Source organism: Oncorhynchus mykiss, chromosome 18 (assembly GCF_057628025.1).
Source record: "Oncorhynchus mykiss isolate SJ-2025 chromosome 18, ASM5762802v1, whole genome shotgun sequence".
NCBI classification, from domain to species: domain Eukaryota; kingdom Metazoa; phylum Chordata; class Actinopteri; order Salmoniformes; family Salmonidae; genus Oncorhynchus; species Oncorhynchus mykiss.
Genome location: NC_143039.1, coordinates 22793021 through 22810372, shown reverse-complemented (window position 1 = coordinate 22810372; position 17352 = coordinate 22793021). Strand labels below are relative to the sequence as shown.

The 17352-nt window shown below is 43.4% G+C and overlaps 1 protein-coding gene across 5 annotated transcripts in view; it reads right to left on the bottom strand.

The window, feature by feature from the left end:
• LOC110495440 (serine/threonine-protein kinase 11-interacting protein) overlaps positions 1–17352 on the bottom strand; it is a 50050-nt gene that overhangs the window by 1519 nt on the left and 31179 nt on the right. For all 5 annotated transcript variants that reach the window (XM_090207829.1, XM_036951944.2, XM_036951943.2 and 2 more), the window contains 4 exons: positions 16836–17014; positions 8259–8343; positions 7151–7233; positions 3237–3463 (listed from right to left, as the gene is read on the bottom strand). In XM_090207829.1, the coding sequence (XP_090063955.1) occupies positions 3237–3463; positions 7151–7233; positions 8259–8343; positions 16836–17014 (574 nt within the window). The remainder of the gene's footprint in view (positions 1–3236; positions 3464–7150; positions 7234–8258; positions 8344–16835; positions 17015–17352) is intronic.

Below are 17352 nucleotides of genomic sequence, written 5' to 3'. Positions count from 1 at the left end.
GTAGAAGCTGTTGAGGAGCCTTTTGGTCCAAGACTTGGCGCTCCGGTACCGCTTGCCGTGCGGTAGCAGAGAAAAGTCTAACTTGGGTGACTGGAGTCTCTGACAATTTTCTGGGCTTTTCTGACACCGCCTATTATATAGGTCCTGGATGGCAGGACGCTTGGCCCCAGTGATGTTCTGGGCTGTTCGCCATACCCTCTGTAGCACCTTACGGTCAGATGCCATACCAGGCAGTGATGCAACCGGTCAGGATGCTCTCAATGGTGCAGCTGTAGAACCTTTTGAGGATCTGGGGACCCATGCCAAATCTTTTCATTCTCCTGAGGGGAAAAAGGTTGTGTTGTGCCCTCCTCACGACTGTCTTGGTATGTTTGGACCATGCTAGTTCATTGGTGATGTGGACACCAAGGAACTTGAAACTCTCGACCCACTCCACTACAGCCCCGTCGATGTTGAGCGAGGCATGTTCGGCCCGCCTTTTCCTGTAGTCCACAATCAGCTCCTTTATCTTGTTCATATTGAGAGAGGGCCTATAGGCCGTCTCATCGTTGTCGGTGATCAGGCCTACCAGTGTCGTCAGCAAACATAATGATGGTGTTGGAGTCGTGTTTGGCCACGCAGTCGTGGATGAACAGGGAATACAGGAGGGGACTAAGTACACACCCCTGAGGGGCCCCAGTGTTAAGGATCAGCATGGCTGACGTGTTGTTTTCCTACTCTTACCACCTGGTGGCGGCCCGTCAGGAAGTCCAGGATCCAGTTGCAGAGGGAGACGTTTAGTCCAAGAGTCCTTTGCTTAGTAATGAGCTTCATGGGCACTATGGTGTTGAATTCGGAGCTGTAGTCAACGAACAGCACTCACATAGGTGTTCCTTTTGTCCAGGTGAGAAGGGGCGGTGTGGAGTGCGACTGAGATTGCGTCATCTGTGGATCTGTTGGGGCGGTATGTGAATTGGAGTGGGTCTAGGGTGTCCGGGAGGATGCTGTTGATGTGAGCCATGACCAGCCTTTCAAAGCACTTCATGGCTACCGACATGAGTGCCACGGGGCGGTAATCATTTAGGCAGGTTACATTCGCTTCCTTGGGCACAGGGACTATGGTGGTCAGCTTGAAACATGTACACACACACCTATATCATGCGGTTTGGTACATGGCAAAGAATGAGTTGCTGACCATTTCAACATTTTTGGAAGTGATGGAACAATGCTTGAAAGTGTTGATTGTTTGAAATATCTGGGTTTGAGGATAGATTCTGAATGATCTATTGGACAGCATATAGATTATATTAAAAAAACAACGAACTATAAGCCTGGGTTACAATACAGAGTTGTTTTACTGTATCCATTAGAAAGACCGTAGTAAACCATCTGCTACTTCCTATCCTAGACTTTAGTGACATCTTTCAAATCACAACCAAGACCTTACTTTGAGAATTCGATGTCATAATCTTTGCAGATTCATTCTTATATGTCATTATAAGACATCATTACACAATGTCTGAATCACTACATGAACTGTCACTCCCAAACAGAAGACAACTGCATTAGAACCAATTTCTTTTTAAATGGGTCAACTTAAAACATGATTTGTCGTGTTGTGTATATTTATTAAAAGGAAAACCCAATTGACAAATAATTTACCTATAGAAATCAGGACATTACAATCACACATTGAATTTAAGAAAGGCCTTTTTAAAATGTTAAGATCAAACTGTTTTTTTAACTAAAAGAAACATCACCATGTGATGACATTTGTAAATATCTACCGGTACACTACCGGTCAAAAGTTAAAACACCTACTCATCCAAGGGTTTTTCTTTATTTTTACTATTTTCTAAATTGTAGAATAATAGTGAAGACTCAAAACTATGAAATAACACATGGAATCATGTAGTAACCAAAAAAAAGTGTTAAACAAATCTAAATATATTTTACATTTGAGTTTCTTTAAAGTAGCCACCCTTTGCGTGAATCAGGCATTCATGGTCGATTCACTGCAAAGAAAACACTACTAAAGGACACCAATAATAAGAAACACGAGCAATGGACATTAGCCAAGTGGAAATCTTTTCTTCGGTCTGATGAGCCCAAATGTAAGATTTTTGGTTCCAACCGCCGTGTCTTTGTGAGACGCAGAGTAGGTGAAGGGTTGATCTCAGCATGTGTGGTTCCCACCGTGAAGCATGGAGGAGGAGGTGTGATGGTGCTTTGCATGTGATACTGTTGGTGATTTTAGAATTCAAGGCACATTTAACCAGCATGGTTAGCACAGCGATATGCCATCCCATCTGGTTTGAGCTTAGTGGGACTATCATTTTTCAACAGGACAATGACCCAACACACCTCCAGGCTGTGTAAGGGCTATTTGACCAAGAATGAGAGTGATGGAGATCTGCATTAGATGACCTGGCCTCCACAATCACCCAACAACCCAATTGAGATTAATTGGACCACAGAGCGAAGGAAAAGCAGCCAACAAGTGCTCAGCATATTTGTGAACTCCTTCAAGACTGTTGGAAAAGCATTCCAGGTGAAGCTGGTTGAGAGAATGCCAAGAGTGTGCAAAGCTGTCATCAAGGCAATGAGTAGCTCCTTTGATGAATCTCAAATCTCAAATATATTTTTATTTCTTTAACACTTTTTTGGTTACTACATGATTCCATATGTGTTATTCATAGGTTTGAAATACAATGTAGAAAATAGTAAATAAAGAAACCCTTGAATGAGTAGGTGTCCAAACTTTTGACTGGTACTGTACATATTACCTCGACTAACCTGTACCCCCGCAAATTGACATGGTACCGAAACAACCCGTATATAGCCTTGTTATTGTTATTTTATAGTGTTATAGATTTTATTTTTTAGTAAATATTTTCTTAACTCTTATTTTTCTTATAACTGCCTTGTTGGTTAAGGGCTTGTAAGTAAGCATTTCACGGTTGGATTTGGCGCATGTGACAAATAAAATTAGATTTCATTGTTATTAGACAGTAGTTGCCACATTCTTCTTCTTACTAAGTATTGTTCGTTTGTTTGTTGTTTTCATCTGGACATTCTTGAAAACAGGATGGTGCATCTCAAGAGATTTCATCCTGAAAAATGTCTAATAAAAACATACAAACGTGTGCCCAGCTTTGCTCATGATAGCATTTAGCTTATCCAGCTTACCCTTGAGAACTTGGAGAAGTCCTTCCTAATTTAAGACCAATCACGTCTCTTTCCTCCCTCAGTCTCACCTCATCGTAAAGCTTGATGTCCATTCTGCACGGGTCAGACGACCATAGATGGACAGAGCTGACACAGCTGATTGGCTGGGTCTCCTGAACAGTGACCCGCCCACTGCAGGGTCCCCCGTTCTCATTGGCTGATGGGTGGGGCAAGCTCTTGCTCCATTGGTGGTCTTCATTGAGCAGGTACAGGGTTTCCCGGGTGGCCAGCACTGTCAGAGGGGTCACACGGTCTTCTGGCAGAGAGAACAAATAGAACACACAGAAAATATGCATTTGGATAAATGTTTAAACCCCCTCCCCCCTGTGCAAATGATAATCATATACTTGCATCTAAATAGTTTGGCTTGTATTGTATTTATCTAACCGGGGGCCTTATGGCATGTCTCAAAGTGTTTTACAGTCTGGTTAACAGACACGGGGAGAGCCATATCAGTGGGATGTCGGTACTGTGGTGAGATAAGACAAAGAGCTCTAATCTCCCAGGCACTCCCACTGGGAAACAGCTGCTTCTCTCTCCCCCTCTCCATCTCCTCCTCTCGGTGTTGATCTACTCCATTAAACCAAGAAGGAACTGTCCAGCTTTGATCAGTCGACAATCAATCACCAGGGGTATAGGGTGATAAATAAGTCATGCAACACTGGAGTCCTGCAACACTGGATCTGACTCAACTTTATTTTTATATTTAACCAGGTAAGCCAGTTGAGAACAAGTTCTCATTTACAACTGCGACCTGGCCAAGATAAAGCAAAGCGGTGTGACAAAAACAACAGTTACACATGGGATAAACAATCGTACAGTCAATAACACAATAGAAAAATCTGTATAGTGTGTGTGCAAATGAAGTAAGGAGGTAAGGCAATAAATAGGCCAATAGTGGCGAAGTAATGTTTAAACCCAGTTTAAAACCCATCTATTCCTCCATCCTCCTGATGTTTAAACCCAGTTTAAAACTCATCAACAGTGGCAGGTCAGTGCATGTTACAATTACAGTAGTTAACATTCTTTTCACCTGCACAGCCCATAGCCTGCAGCTATGCTTGGCTACAGATGCAAAGTCTGCAGCCTCGGGCTGGGAGAGACACACAGATACACAGAGAAACATTAAATATAAACAAAAACATAAACGCAAAATGAAAACAATTTCAACAATTTTACTGAGTTACAGTTCATAGAAGGGAATCAGTCAATTAATATAAATTCATTAGGCCCTAATCTATGGATTTCACATGACTGAGCAGGGGCGCAGCCAAGTGTGTGCCTGGGAGGGCATAGGCCCGCCCACTGGGGAGCCAGGCCCGCCCACTGGGGAGCCAGGCCCGCCCACTGGGGAGCCAGGCCCGCCCACTGGGGAGCCAGGCCCGCCCACTGGGGAGCCAGGCCCGCCCACTGGGGAGCCAGGCCCGCCCACTGGGGAGCCAGGCCCGCCCACTGGGGGCTTTATTACAGACATAAATACTCCTCAGTTTCATCAGCTGTACGGGTGGCTGGTCTCAGATGATCACCAGGCGAAGAAGCCAGATGTGGAGGTCCTGGTGTAGCGTGGTTACACGTGGTCTGCGGTTGCGAGGCCGGTTAGACGTACTGCCAAATTCTCTAAAACGACGTTGGAGGCGGTTTATGGTGCAAAAATGAACATTCAATTCCCCTGCAACAGCTCTGGTGGCCATTCCTGCAGCCAGCATGCCAATTGCACGCTCCCTCAAAACATGAGACATCTGTGGCACATTTTTAGAAGTGGCCTTTAAATTGTCCCAAAAGGTCTGTTTAGTTGGCGCCATCGATTTGAGTAATCCACTCATTCAACATGCAGAGAAAGGAATCCGAAAATCTCAAAATGCGTTTCTATCAACTCCTCAGATACCCTAAAATATAATCAAACTATAATATTTATCACGGAAAGAAGTATGTTCTATAGGAAACCCATTTTAGCACGTGCGACTCGTCTTCATGGCGCCCGCAAACACACATTTCCAAGACCGTGTCCCTGTACTAAAACTGATATGTCTTATTCGATTTGGAAGTTACAAGCCTGAAACCTTGAACATAGACTGCTGACACCATGCGGAAGCCATAGGAATTGCATCCTGGGAGCTAGAACTGAGTATGCCCTTATACTTGCCATTGTACGAGCATAGTCTATCAAAAACCAACATTCTGGTTGGTTTTTCTTTGTATTTTCTCCTACCATATCTATTGTGTTATATTCTCCTACATTATTTTAATATTTCTACAAACTTCAAAGTATTTTCTTTCCAATGGTACCAATTACAGTGCCTTGCGAAAGTATTCGGCCCCCTTGAACTTTGCGACCTTTTGCCACATTTCAGGTTTCAAACATAAAGATATAAAACTGTATTTTTTTGTGAAGAATCAACAATTGGGACACAATCATGAAGTGGAACGACATTTATTGGATATTTCAAACTTTTTTAACAAATCAAAAACTGAAAAATTGGGCGTGCAAAATTATTCAGCCCCCTTAAGTTAATACTTTGTAGCGCCACCTTTTGCTGCGATTACAGCTGTAAGTCGCTTGGGGTATGTCTATAAGTTTTGCACATCGAGAGACTGACATTTTTTCCCATTCCTCCTTGCAAAACAGCTCGAGCTCAGTGAGGTTGGATGGAGAGCATTTGTGAACAGCAATTTTCAATTCTTTCCACAGATTCTCGATTGGATTCAGGTCTGGACTTTGACTTGGCCATTCTAACACCTGGATATGTTTATTTTTGAACCATTCCATTGTAGATTTTGCTTTATGTTTTGGATCATTGTCTTGTTGGAAGACAAATCTCCGTCCCAGTCTCAGGTCTTTTGCAGACTCCAGAATGGTCCTGTATTTGGCTCCATCCATCAATTTGAACCATCTTCCCTGTCCCTGCTGAAGAAAAGCAGGCCCAAACCATGATGCTGCCACCACCATGTTTGACAGTGGGGATAGTTGTTCAGGGTGATGAGCTGTGTTGCTTTTACGCCAAACATAACGTTTTGCATTGTTGCCAAAAAGTTCAATTTTGGTTTCATCTGACCAGAGCACCTTCTTCCACATGTTTGGTGTGTCTCCCAGGTGGCTTGTGGCAAACTTTAAACTACACTTTTTATGGATATCTTTAAGAAATGGCTTTCTTCTTGCCACTCTTCCATAAAGGCCAGATTTGTGCAATATACGACTGATTGTTGTCCTATGGACAGAGTCTCCCACCTCAGCTGTAGATCTCTGCAGTTCATCCAGAGTGGTCATGGGCCTCTTGGCTGCATCTCTGATCAGTCTTCTCCTTGTATGAGCTGAAAGTTTAGAGGGACGGCCAGGTCTTGGTAGATTTGCAGTGGTCTGATACTCCTTCCATTTCAATATTATCGCTTGCACAGTGCTCCTTGGGATGTTTAAAGCTTGGGAAATCTTTTTGTATCCAAATCCGGCTTTAAACTTCTTCACAACAGTATCTCGGACCTGCCTGGTGTGTTCCTTGTTCTTCATGATGCTCTCTGCGCTTTTAACGGACCTCTGAGACTATCACAGTGCAGGTGCATTTATACAGAGACTTGATTACACACAGGTGGATTGTATTTATCATCATTAGTCATTTGGATCATTCAGAGATCCTCACTGAACTTCTGGAGAGAGTTTGCTGCACTGAAAGTAAAGGGGCTGAATAATTTTGCACGCCCAATTTTCAGTTTTTGATTTGTTAAAAAAGTTTGAAATATCCAATAAATGTCGTTCCACTTCATGATTGTGTCCTACTTGTTGTTGATTCTTCACAAAAAAATACAGTTTTATATCTTTATGTTTGAAGCCTGAAATGTGGCAAAAGGTCGCAAAGTTCAAGGGGGCCGAATACTTTCGCAAGGCACTGTGTGTGTATATATGTATATATATATATATATATATATACATACACACACACACACAATGTACCTTGATGTAGAAAGGACAGGAGGTAGAAGAACTGTAGCTGGCCATCCTCCACATCAGTCTGCATGTCTTCACACACAAGGGGCCTGGGGAGACACAGAGGAAAGGCTTACATAAGAGACAACCAGGTTAATATTCACAATGTCACATTGTACATCAGGCACATACACCACATCAGACTCTGAATCTAAGTGCTTTTGAGACGGGGCAGACCTCAAAAGTGTGGAGATGTGTCTATTTTTCCTGATTCATATCTGTATCACAGACACATAAAGAAGACTTTGGTCTATGGTTTCAAAATGGCCTCCTGAGTGAGTTTGTTTTCGAAAGTGAGCAGACAGAGGTAATACTAATTCTGTGTATTATTTTGTGGTTTATAAGTCTCTTGTTGACTTTAAAGTGACCATGTGTTAATTGTTATTCCAACTATATCCACGATAGTGTGATTATAAAAGCTACACAGAAATGGTAGGCATAATAAACAATCCTGAGTCATCCTACGGTCCTGTTCAAACAGTGAGTCTGTTCCCTGAGTAGCTGTGGTTTTTCAGCTACCCCAAAAAAAGGGCCGTATAATAACTAACTGAGCCATGAATTATCTCAGTGAATGTACAGCGTGTTCCATCATTACCACAGAAACAAGGGAAGGGTGGATGGTAAATCCATATGCTAAAAATGGTTTCCTTTCCCATCTGCTAGTCCTCACTTTCCAGCCCTTTCAGGTGAGCAAGGATACAAGAAAATCATAGGGGAGGAAGCCACTTCACAGTATTGGGATGAAGCCCCCAAGGACATGGCCCTGCAGGATCAGCTCTCTAGTTAAAAGGTAATGCATCGTTAGCGCTTTCTTAGCATCTTGAGGCCAACACATGTAAGACATTAGTATGTGGTTTAGCCACTAATTTAGAGCCCAATTTCAACAATGTGGAGGTTTAGTAACACCAGACAGAAGTTACCACAGCCTTGTCAGTGTCATAGTGGGGGTAAGAGACAGATGGGCCTATGGCTTGGCTCAATACCATTGAGTGGAGATGGTGAGGATATGACAACATATCCAGGGCACATGCAAGTCATTCATGGCAATTATAACATAAATCTGGGCAGTTCGTACCAGAGATGATGCTGTGGGTTGAGCCTGGTGGTGGAGATAGACTTAAGCTTGCTGTCCGACTTGGTAGCCAACTCACGCACCACTCCTGAGGGAGAGAGAGAGTGGAAGAAGGGGAAAAATAAAAGGAGATACGAATTAAGTTTAGTGATGCGTCCCTATCAATGGTTCTCTCAACTCGATTTAAAGTGATACTTTGAGATTTTAGTAAGGAAGTCAGATTAACTTGTGGATACTATTTTTATGTCTCTGCGTGCAGTTTGAAGGAAGTTGCTAACTAGCGTTAGCACAATGACTGGAAGTAGCATGCTAGCAGATATCCATAGACTTCCAGTCATTGCGCTAACGTTACTTAGCATATGCTCGTGAAACTAACTTCCTTCATACTGGACACAGAGACATACAAATGTTATAGACAAGTTCATCTGACTCTGGAGAAGTTGCCAAAAATCCAAAGTATCCCTTTAAATAGAGTTAATTAATGTTTTATGGTTTTTCCATGCAGTGTATTGGAACATCAGCACAATTAATTTCAATGAACTGGGACGATAAATATGTTGATTGATTGATTGAAAGTAAAATCAGAGCTTACAGACAGAACACCTCACTTCGAACTCTACACTGTATGTAACCGTATGTAACCTACTGGAAATCACACAGGACACAGGCTAGGTTTACACCTGCAGCCCAATTCTGATCTTTTTTTCCACTAATTGGTATTTTCACCAATCGGATCAGCTCTGAAAATGATCTGCTGTGATTGGTCAAAAGAACAATTGTGCAGCCATCTTCATCGACCTGGCCAAGGCTTTTGACTCTGTCAATCACCGTATTCTTATCGGCAGACTCAACAGCCTTGATTTCTCTAATGACTGCCTCGCCTGGTTCACTAACTACTTCTCTGATAGAGTTCAGTGTGTCAAATCGGAGGGCCTGTTGTCCGGACCTCTGGCAGTCTCTATGGAGGTGCCACAGGGTTCAACTCTGGGGCTGACTCTTTTCTCTGTATATATCAATGATGTCGCTCTTGCTGTGGGTGATTATTTGATCCCCCTCTACGCAGACGACACCATTCGGAATACTTCTGGCCCTTCTTTGGACCCTCCAGACGAGCTCCAAAGCCATACAAACACTCCTTCCGTGGCCTCCACCTGCTCTTAAATACTAGTAAAACGAAATGCATGTTCTTCAACCGATCGCTGCCCACACCCGCCTGCCCGATTAGCATCACTACTCTGACTTAGAATATGTGGACAACTACAAATACCTAGGTGTCTGGTTAGACTGTAAACTCTCCTTCCAGACTCGCATTAAGTATCTCCAATCCAAAGTTACATCTAAAATTGGCTTCCTATTTCGCAACAAAGCATCCTTCACTCATGCTGCCAAACATACCTTCGTAAAACTGACTATCCTACCGATTATTGACATCGGCGATGTCATTTACAAAGTAGCCTCCAACACTCTACTCAGCAAACTGGATGCAGTCTATCACAGTGTCATCTGTTTTGTCACCAATGCCCCATATACTACCCACCACTGCAACCTGTATGCTCTCGTTGGCTAGTCCTCGTTACATATTTGTCGACAAACCCAATGGCTCCTGGTCATCTATAAGTCTTTGCTAGGTAAAGCTCCGACCTTATCTCAGCTCACTGGTAGCACATGCTCCAGCAGGTATATTTCACTGGTCATCCCCAAAGCCAACACCTACTTTGGCTACCTTTCCTTCCAGTTCTCTGCTACCAATGACTGGAGCAATCACACATCCTCATCTGCACATATATCACTCCAGTGTAAATTGCTAAATTGTAATTACTTTGCCACTATGGCCTATTTATTGCCTTACCACCTTACTTCATTTGCACACACAGTATAGATTTTTCTAATGTGCAATTGACTGTACGTTTGTTTATCCCATGTGTAACTCTGCGTTGTTTTTGTCACACTGCTTTGCTTTATCTTGGCCAGGTCGCAGTTGTAAATGAGAACTTGTTCTCAACTGGCCTACCTGTTTAAATAAAGGTTAAATATAAATAAATAGATACAATTTAAATGAAAGAGATCAGAATTGGGCTGCCTGTGTAAACACAGCCAGAGAGTAAGAGAGTCACACCCAAGCAGATCGGATGAGGACTAGGGACAATTCGGGTTGCAAAGGAGGATATCTGGAAACTTGTAAAGAATGTTGGTTTCTTTCAAGGATTTTATGTACTCTATCACAATACATCTAGTGGTCCTTTTGGGTACTTCAGATTTGACAGGTGTCTAATCATCACTGGCCCTCTGTGTGGCCTTGTCACATGTAAAATATATGAACTCATTTAATAAGATGATTTTCACAAAAATAATTGAATGACAAAGCTGAAAACATTATCTTAAATATAACCATAAACTTAGTGAATACCATTGTTTAATATGAGGATTTCAGCATGAAATATATTTTACAGTGGGGCAAAAAAGTATTTAGTCAACCACCAATTGTGCAAGTTCTCCCCCTTAAAAATATGAGAGGCCTGTAATTTTCATCATAGGTACACTTCAACTATGACAGACAAAATGAGAAAAAAAAATTATGAATTTATTTGCAAATTATGGTGGAAAATAAGTATTTGGTCACCTACAAACAAGCAAGATTTCTGGCTCTCACAGACCTGTAACTTCTTCTTTAAGAGTCTCCTCTGTCCTCCACTTGTTACCTGTATTAATGGCACCTTTTTGAACTTGTTATCAGTATAAAAAAAGACAACTGTCCACAACCTCAAACAGTCACACTCCAAACTCCACTATGGCCAAGACCAAAGAGCTGTCAAAGGACACCAGAAACAAAATTGTAGACCTGCACCAGGCTGGGAAGACTGAATCTGCAATAGGTAAGCAGCTTGGTTTGAAGAAATCAACTGTGGGAGCAATTATTAGGAAATGGAAGACATACAAGACCACTGATAATCTCCCTCGATCTGGGGCTCCACGCAAGATCTCACCCAGTGGGGTCAAAATGATCACAAGAACGGTGAGCAAAAATCCCAGAACCACACGGGGGGACCTAATGAATGACCTGCAGAGAGCTGGGACCAAAGTAACAAAGCCTACCATCAGTAACACACTACGCCGCTAGGGACTCAAATCCTGCAGTGCCAGACGTGTCCCCCTGCTTAAGCCAGTACATGTCCAGGCCCATCTGAAGTTTGCTAGAGAGCATTTGGATGATCCAGAAGAATATTGGGAGAATGTCATATGGTCAGATGAAACCAAAATATAACTTTTTGGTAAAAACTCAATTTGTTGTGTTTGGAGGACAAAGAATGCTGAGTTGCATCCAAAGAACACCATACCTACTGTGAAGCATGGGGGTGGAAACATCATGCTTTGGGGCTGTTTTTCTGCAAAGGGACCATGAATGGGGCCATGTATCATGAGATTTTGAGTGAAAACCTCCTTCCATCAGCAAGGGCATTGAAGATGAAACGTGGCTGGGTCTTTCAGCATGACAATGATCCCAAACACACCGCCCGGGCAACGAAGGAGTGGCTTCGTAAGAAGCATTTCAAGGTCCTGGAGTGGCCTAGCCAGTCTCCAGATCTCAACCCCATAGAAAATCTTTGAAGGGAGTTGAAAGTCCGTGTTGCCCAGCAACAGCACCAAAACATCACTGCTCTAGAGGAGATCTGCATGGAGGAATGGGCCAAAATACCAGCAACAGTGTGTGAAAACCTTGTGAAGACTTACAGAAAACATTTGACCTCTGTCATTGCCAACAAAGGGTATATAACATATATATATGTATATAACAAGTATTGAGATAAACTTTTGTTATTGACCAAATACTTAATTCCACCATAATTTGCAAATAAATTCATTAAAAATCCTACAATGTGATTTTCTGGATTTTTTTTTCTCATTTTGTCTGTCATAGTTGAAGTGTACCTATGATGAAAATTACAGGCCTCTCATCTTTTTAAGTGGGAGAACTTGCACAATTGGTGGCTGACTAAATACTTTTTTGCCCCACTGTATATATTATTTGACATTTTTTACACACTTATTTGACTATGTATTTGTTGCCAATGTCTCAGCATCAAACTGGTGGCAGCTGTGAAAAGAGTAAATGGTTGGAAGAGCTGTAGAGTTAACTGAAAATAATACCATTGTTGATTACATGCTTTTTTCATTAATTAGGCTATTTTCTCTTGAACCATATAGTCTATCTACCAGAAACTGTTATTTTATATAAAAAATGAATACTATTCATGATAAAAATAAAAAAAACATTTATTCAAGTATAAATTACCAAGGTTACGATAGATTGCAAAGATTCTGTTAAATTACCATAATTACTGAAGATTCCGGTAACTTTGGTAAGCTACCGGTAGCTTTGCAGCCCTAGGGACAATAGACAGAGCTAATGTTAGACTATTACAGTCTGTGGTGGGTTAGGACTAGAAAGCTGACAGGTCTCTGATTTCAGATCTAGAATTACATCTCCATGGCAGCAGGTGAAAAACACAGGTTGGAAAAGGTACAGGAGAACAATGTGCTAGGTCACACTCACAGCGACAAAATACTTCCCTGTGGGGTGGTAGCAATAGGGGAACACAGGGCCACAGGCAAATGCCAAAGTTAAAAAGGTGGAATTGAAAGGGAGGTTGAGTTTAAAAAGGGAGTCACACTGAAAAGAGTGAAACAACCAATATGAAGAAAAACAGAGTAGGAACACCCTGCCCCTATCCATGTCCAAGTTCAACAACAACAGGGACGAGAAATAAAGACGTTGCGTGGCACCAGTGGCCTATTCTGGCTCCCAATACCTGTATAAGATTCAACCTCAATTCTTTTGCCATTGTTTCTTTCCCTTTCTTCCCGGGGGAAACTGATCTGCCACACTAACGTTCCAGACCAGGACGAACATCTAAAGTGAAGCCTACGGGACGACGCATGGTGCTGGATTAAACAGGACAACCATTAAAGGGACGGTATTGTTGTCCCTCTGAGCTCTCCTTTAACCGCTTATCTTCTGGTGGGTTCTAGTGAACCAATAGGAGACCACACACACCTCTATTCAGGACATTATTCAAGGTGAAGCAATGCAGAGATTTAGCCTTTTGGAGCAGAGGACAAGGTGGAGCTTGCAGGACAGGGCAGGACAAGGTGGGACAGGACAGGGCAAGTTCGGGCCTATTTGGTTTTATTATCCCAGAGAATAACATCTTGTGACCAACACCAACTTCTGCCATCTTTAAGCTGCACGTGCGGGAGTCAAGAACGTCGCCCTTTTTAATCTAAACATACCCTCCTGACAGTGTACACCGAGTATACAAAACATTAGGAACACCTGCTCTTTCCATGTCATAGACTGACCAGGTGAATCCAGGAGAAAGCTATGATCCCTTACTGATGTCACTTGTTAAATCCACTTCAAATCAGTGTAGATGAAGGGGAGGAGACCGGATAAAGAAGCCTTGAGACATGGATTGTGTCTGTGTGCCATTCAGAGGGTGAACGGGCAAGACAAAAGATTGAAGTGTCTTTGAACAGGGTATGGTAGTAGGAGCCTGGCGGACCGGTTTGAGTGTGTCAAGAACTGCAACGCTGCAGGGTTTTTCACGCTCAACGGACATCCAGCCAACTTGACACAACTCTGGGAAGCATTGAAGTCAACATGGCCCAGCATCCCTGTGGAACGCTTTCAACACCTTGCCCCGATGAATTGAGTCTGTTCTGAGGGCAAAAGGAGGTGCAACTCACAATTAGGAAGGTGATCCTAATGCCTTGTGCACTCTGTGTATGCATGTGTTGCATGATTTAGTGGACCACCGTCACCATGACGAGAGGATAAACAAGTACAGGGATCGGTCACCCATGGCGACAGGCCTGGCTGAAAGAGCATAGAGCTGTAAAAGGAGAGCGGATCTGTGTCGGCGTCTGGAATCTGTTCTGGCGAATAACGTTAGTCTCCCTCCTGCCGGTTCAATCACAGGACCCTCTCCACTAGGTTAAAAACCACTTCCAACCTTCCCAAATAACCTTGCTTATTTTCACAAGGAATAGTTGGACCCTCAGCATCCATCCGGGCGAAACCGAACACTCTCGGCCCTGTCGGAACAGCAGACCACGGGGAAGGGAGAGCGCGGGAGTGGGAACAGTACGGCCAGGATACGCCGAATCTGAATGGATTTCCAAGGAAAACAGGGCAGAGTTTAGCCCAGGTCTGAGACAGTGGGAAGTGACACTGTGTTGGTATTGCAAGGGTATCTGACAGGGTTAAACTTGAGATATGACATCTGCTTATATCATCCATCTGCTTACAAGAGAAGACACTGAGTTTACTATGCAGTTAAAGGGACTCTTCACCCAAATATCACTCAAGATGCTAATTGCTGCTGTTGATAAGTAAACAAATCATAAAATGTTGATTATGTTGCCTGGTATCCATAGATGAGGTCCGTTTGTAATTTGGGAGCACTACCCCTTAACTTGATAGTTAGTGAAGGAGACAGGAACAGTTTTCCGTTACCTTTCAGGAATGCAGTGTCTGGATCCAACCCACACAACCAAACCAAAACACTCCTGCCATGACCATTTACAAGCATTGCAAACCTCACCAAACTACTTACCAGACAGACCACATATTTTTACCCACTGTAGGTCTGTACGGGGCAATAAGGGCATTTAAATTAGCAAAAGCCGAGACATTGTTCAGACAAGTCTTTGATTGACATGGTGACCTGTACTGACTCCTCCGGAATATCAAGTTCAGACTTGTCCAGCCTTCTTCCTCATTTCAATAAAACATTTTCAAACCCAGTGAGCAGTGGACAAATCTGTCCCTACTAGCTTCTTCTCCTTGGGGTAGTAAAACCACATGCGAGTTTCCTCACAGTCCCAGACCCTTTCCTTCTCCATGTTTGTAGCCCTCACCACTGACCAGGCGTGACCACATCTGTTCTGGGAATGCCAGCCCCGTCTGAAAACTGCTTTTGTTATAGTAAAGGTATCCTTTGGTCCTTTCCCTGAGACAAATATTGTAACAGCTGTTATGGGGGCAATATCAGAGCTCTGGACTGAGTTTTCAGGCACATAATAAATAGTACCAGTTTCCTCAAGGGGAGGAAGAGCAGGGCAGACTAGGAGTGAAGGCCGGAGATGAAGGATGGTGCCAAAGCCTCATACCAACGAGTGGAGCACTGAGAAGGCACCTAGTTATTTAGCCCCCCCCGTCTTTCTCCCACCCCCTTTCTCCCTCTGCCAACTGGACAGGACCAGCCATGTTGTCTGTCTGTAGCACATACCTCAGAACCAGGCTCAACTCTCCAGTTCCTCCTCCTCCTTCCTCAGGAACACAACAGAGGATATTTTAAGACGTATAGGAGATGATCCAACTGGCAGGTTATAGCAGAGCCCTGTGACAGCCTCTCTCTATGGGGCCATTCAGCTTTGCAATACAGAGTCCAAGCCCAGAATTGGACTGGTCTAGCCGGCTATGTGGTCCCAGTGACTGAAAAGCTGGACCCGTCCTCAGTCGTTGAGAGGAAGGAGAAAAATCATCTTTGACGAATCCAGACAAGGACATAACCTCAGAAACAATTATTCCAACAGGCCTCACAGTACAATAAAAAGGACCACCTCTAGGGAAGCTAGAGCATAGACTTGGAAGAGAAGAGAACTCTAATGAGGTCTATTATGCTCTAGGATTTACAATGTATCTACACAACATAGACTCACTTCGACAATATGACCCCTTTCGAGGCCAGAAATTAATATTTGATTCTGGACCCTCACAATCAAAAGGCAGAGGGAATTCCAAATAAGAATCTGAGGACATCTGAACCGTACCATCACTTTCAGAGGCTGAGGGAATTCCAAATAAAGATCTGAGGACATCTGGACCGTACCATCACTTTCAGAGGCTGAGGGAATTCCAAATAAAGATCTGAGGACATCTGGACCGTACCATCACTTTCAGAGGGAGAGGGAATTCCAAATAAAAATCTGAGGCCATCTGGACCGTACCAGATTAGCTAAAGAGTTGATCTGGAAAACAGTCAAATAATGAATGGATCTGAGTGATTATTGATATGACTGAATGAAAACATGGAGTCCCCACAGATAAGACAGGACAAACTCAGGTCCACAGAGCCTTAGCTGAAGATCGTTTGGCCATGGTGCTTCCCCTTGCTACCAAAGGGACTCCATTAAAAGAGTGCTCTAGTGAAGTAGTGAGGATAAGTTGTGAGAGTCAGAGAGGGGAGTGTTGATCTAATAAAACTCAGCTTTCCTCTCTCTCTGCTTCTGGTCTTGCCTTGCTGACAGGCTAGGCAGGGTGTAGTCACTGTGAGCAGAGGAGCATGTGGTTAACATACTGAGAGGGATGAGAGAGAGAGCAGGAAAGAGAGAGAGAAAGAAAAGGTGAGACGGATGGAGAGAGCGAGACAGAGGGAGAGAGAGCAAGAGAGGGACATATTGTCCTAAGAGCGAGTACGCTCCACTCTAATATCCCCAGGAGGAAGGCCCTTAATTCATGAGATACAGATGCATGCAACACATGTGCAGTGTGTGTGTGTGTGGGGGGATGCGTCTTGCCTGTGAAGAGGCTGAAGAAGCGTTTGCAACGCACGCTGTCCCGTACTAGCAGGGTGTAGGCCACAGGCCCGTCCTCAAACTCCATGTGGATACTCTGGGAGCCCAGTCCCACCTCCAGGTAACTCAGCTCTGTGATTCCATGGCTCTCCCTCTTCTGCAGCCAATCACAAGGCTGCCCTCTGCCAGGAAGAGAACAATGAAGACGGGAAAGTGTGAAAGAAATATAATTATTATTTTACTTGCATGTATCCCGCCTATTACTTGTTTCCTTGAGTCTACTCACGTTTAAGGTGTATATGTTTTTGTTTGAGCATTGTTTGCTTCTGCAATTTGTCAGACAGCCACAGACAGCCAAGTCACAGATTGCACCTTTAAAAAGCAGCGAAAGGTCATCATAAGAATATCACACTGTTGCGCAACCAGACTTGGCCGTTACACAACTTCCAGTGCGTGCTCAGGATAGTGGGGGTGTGGCCTTCTGGGGTCAGAATCCCAGTAACTTTATAGGGACCGTCGC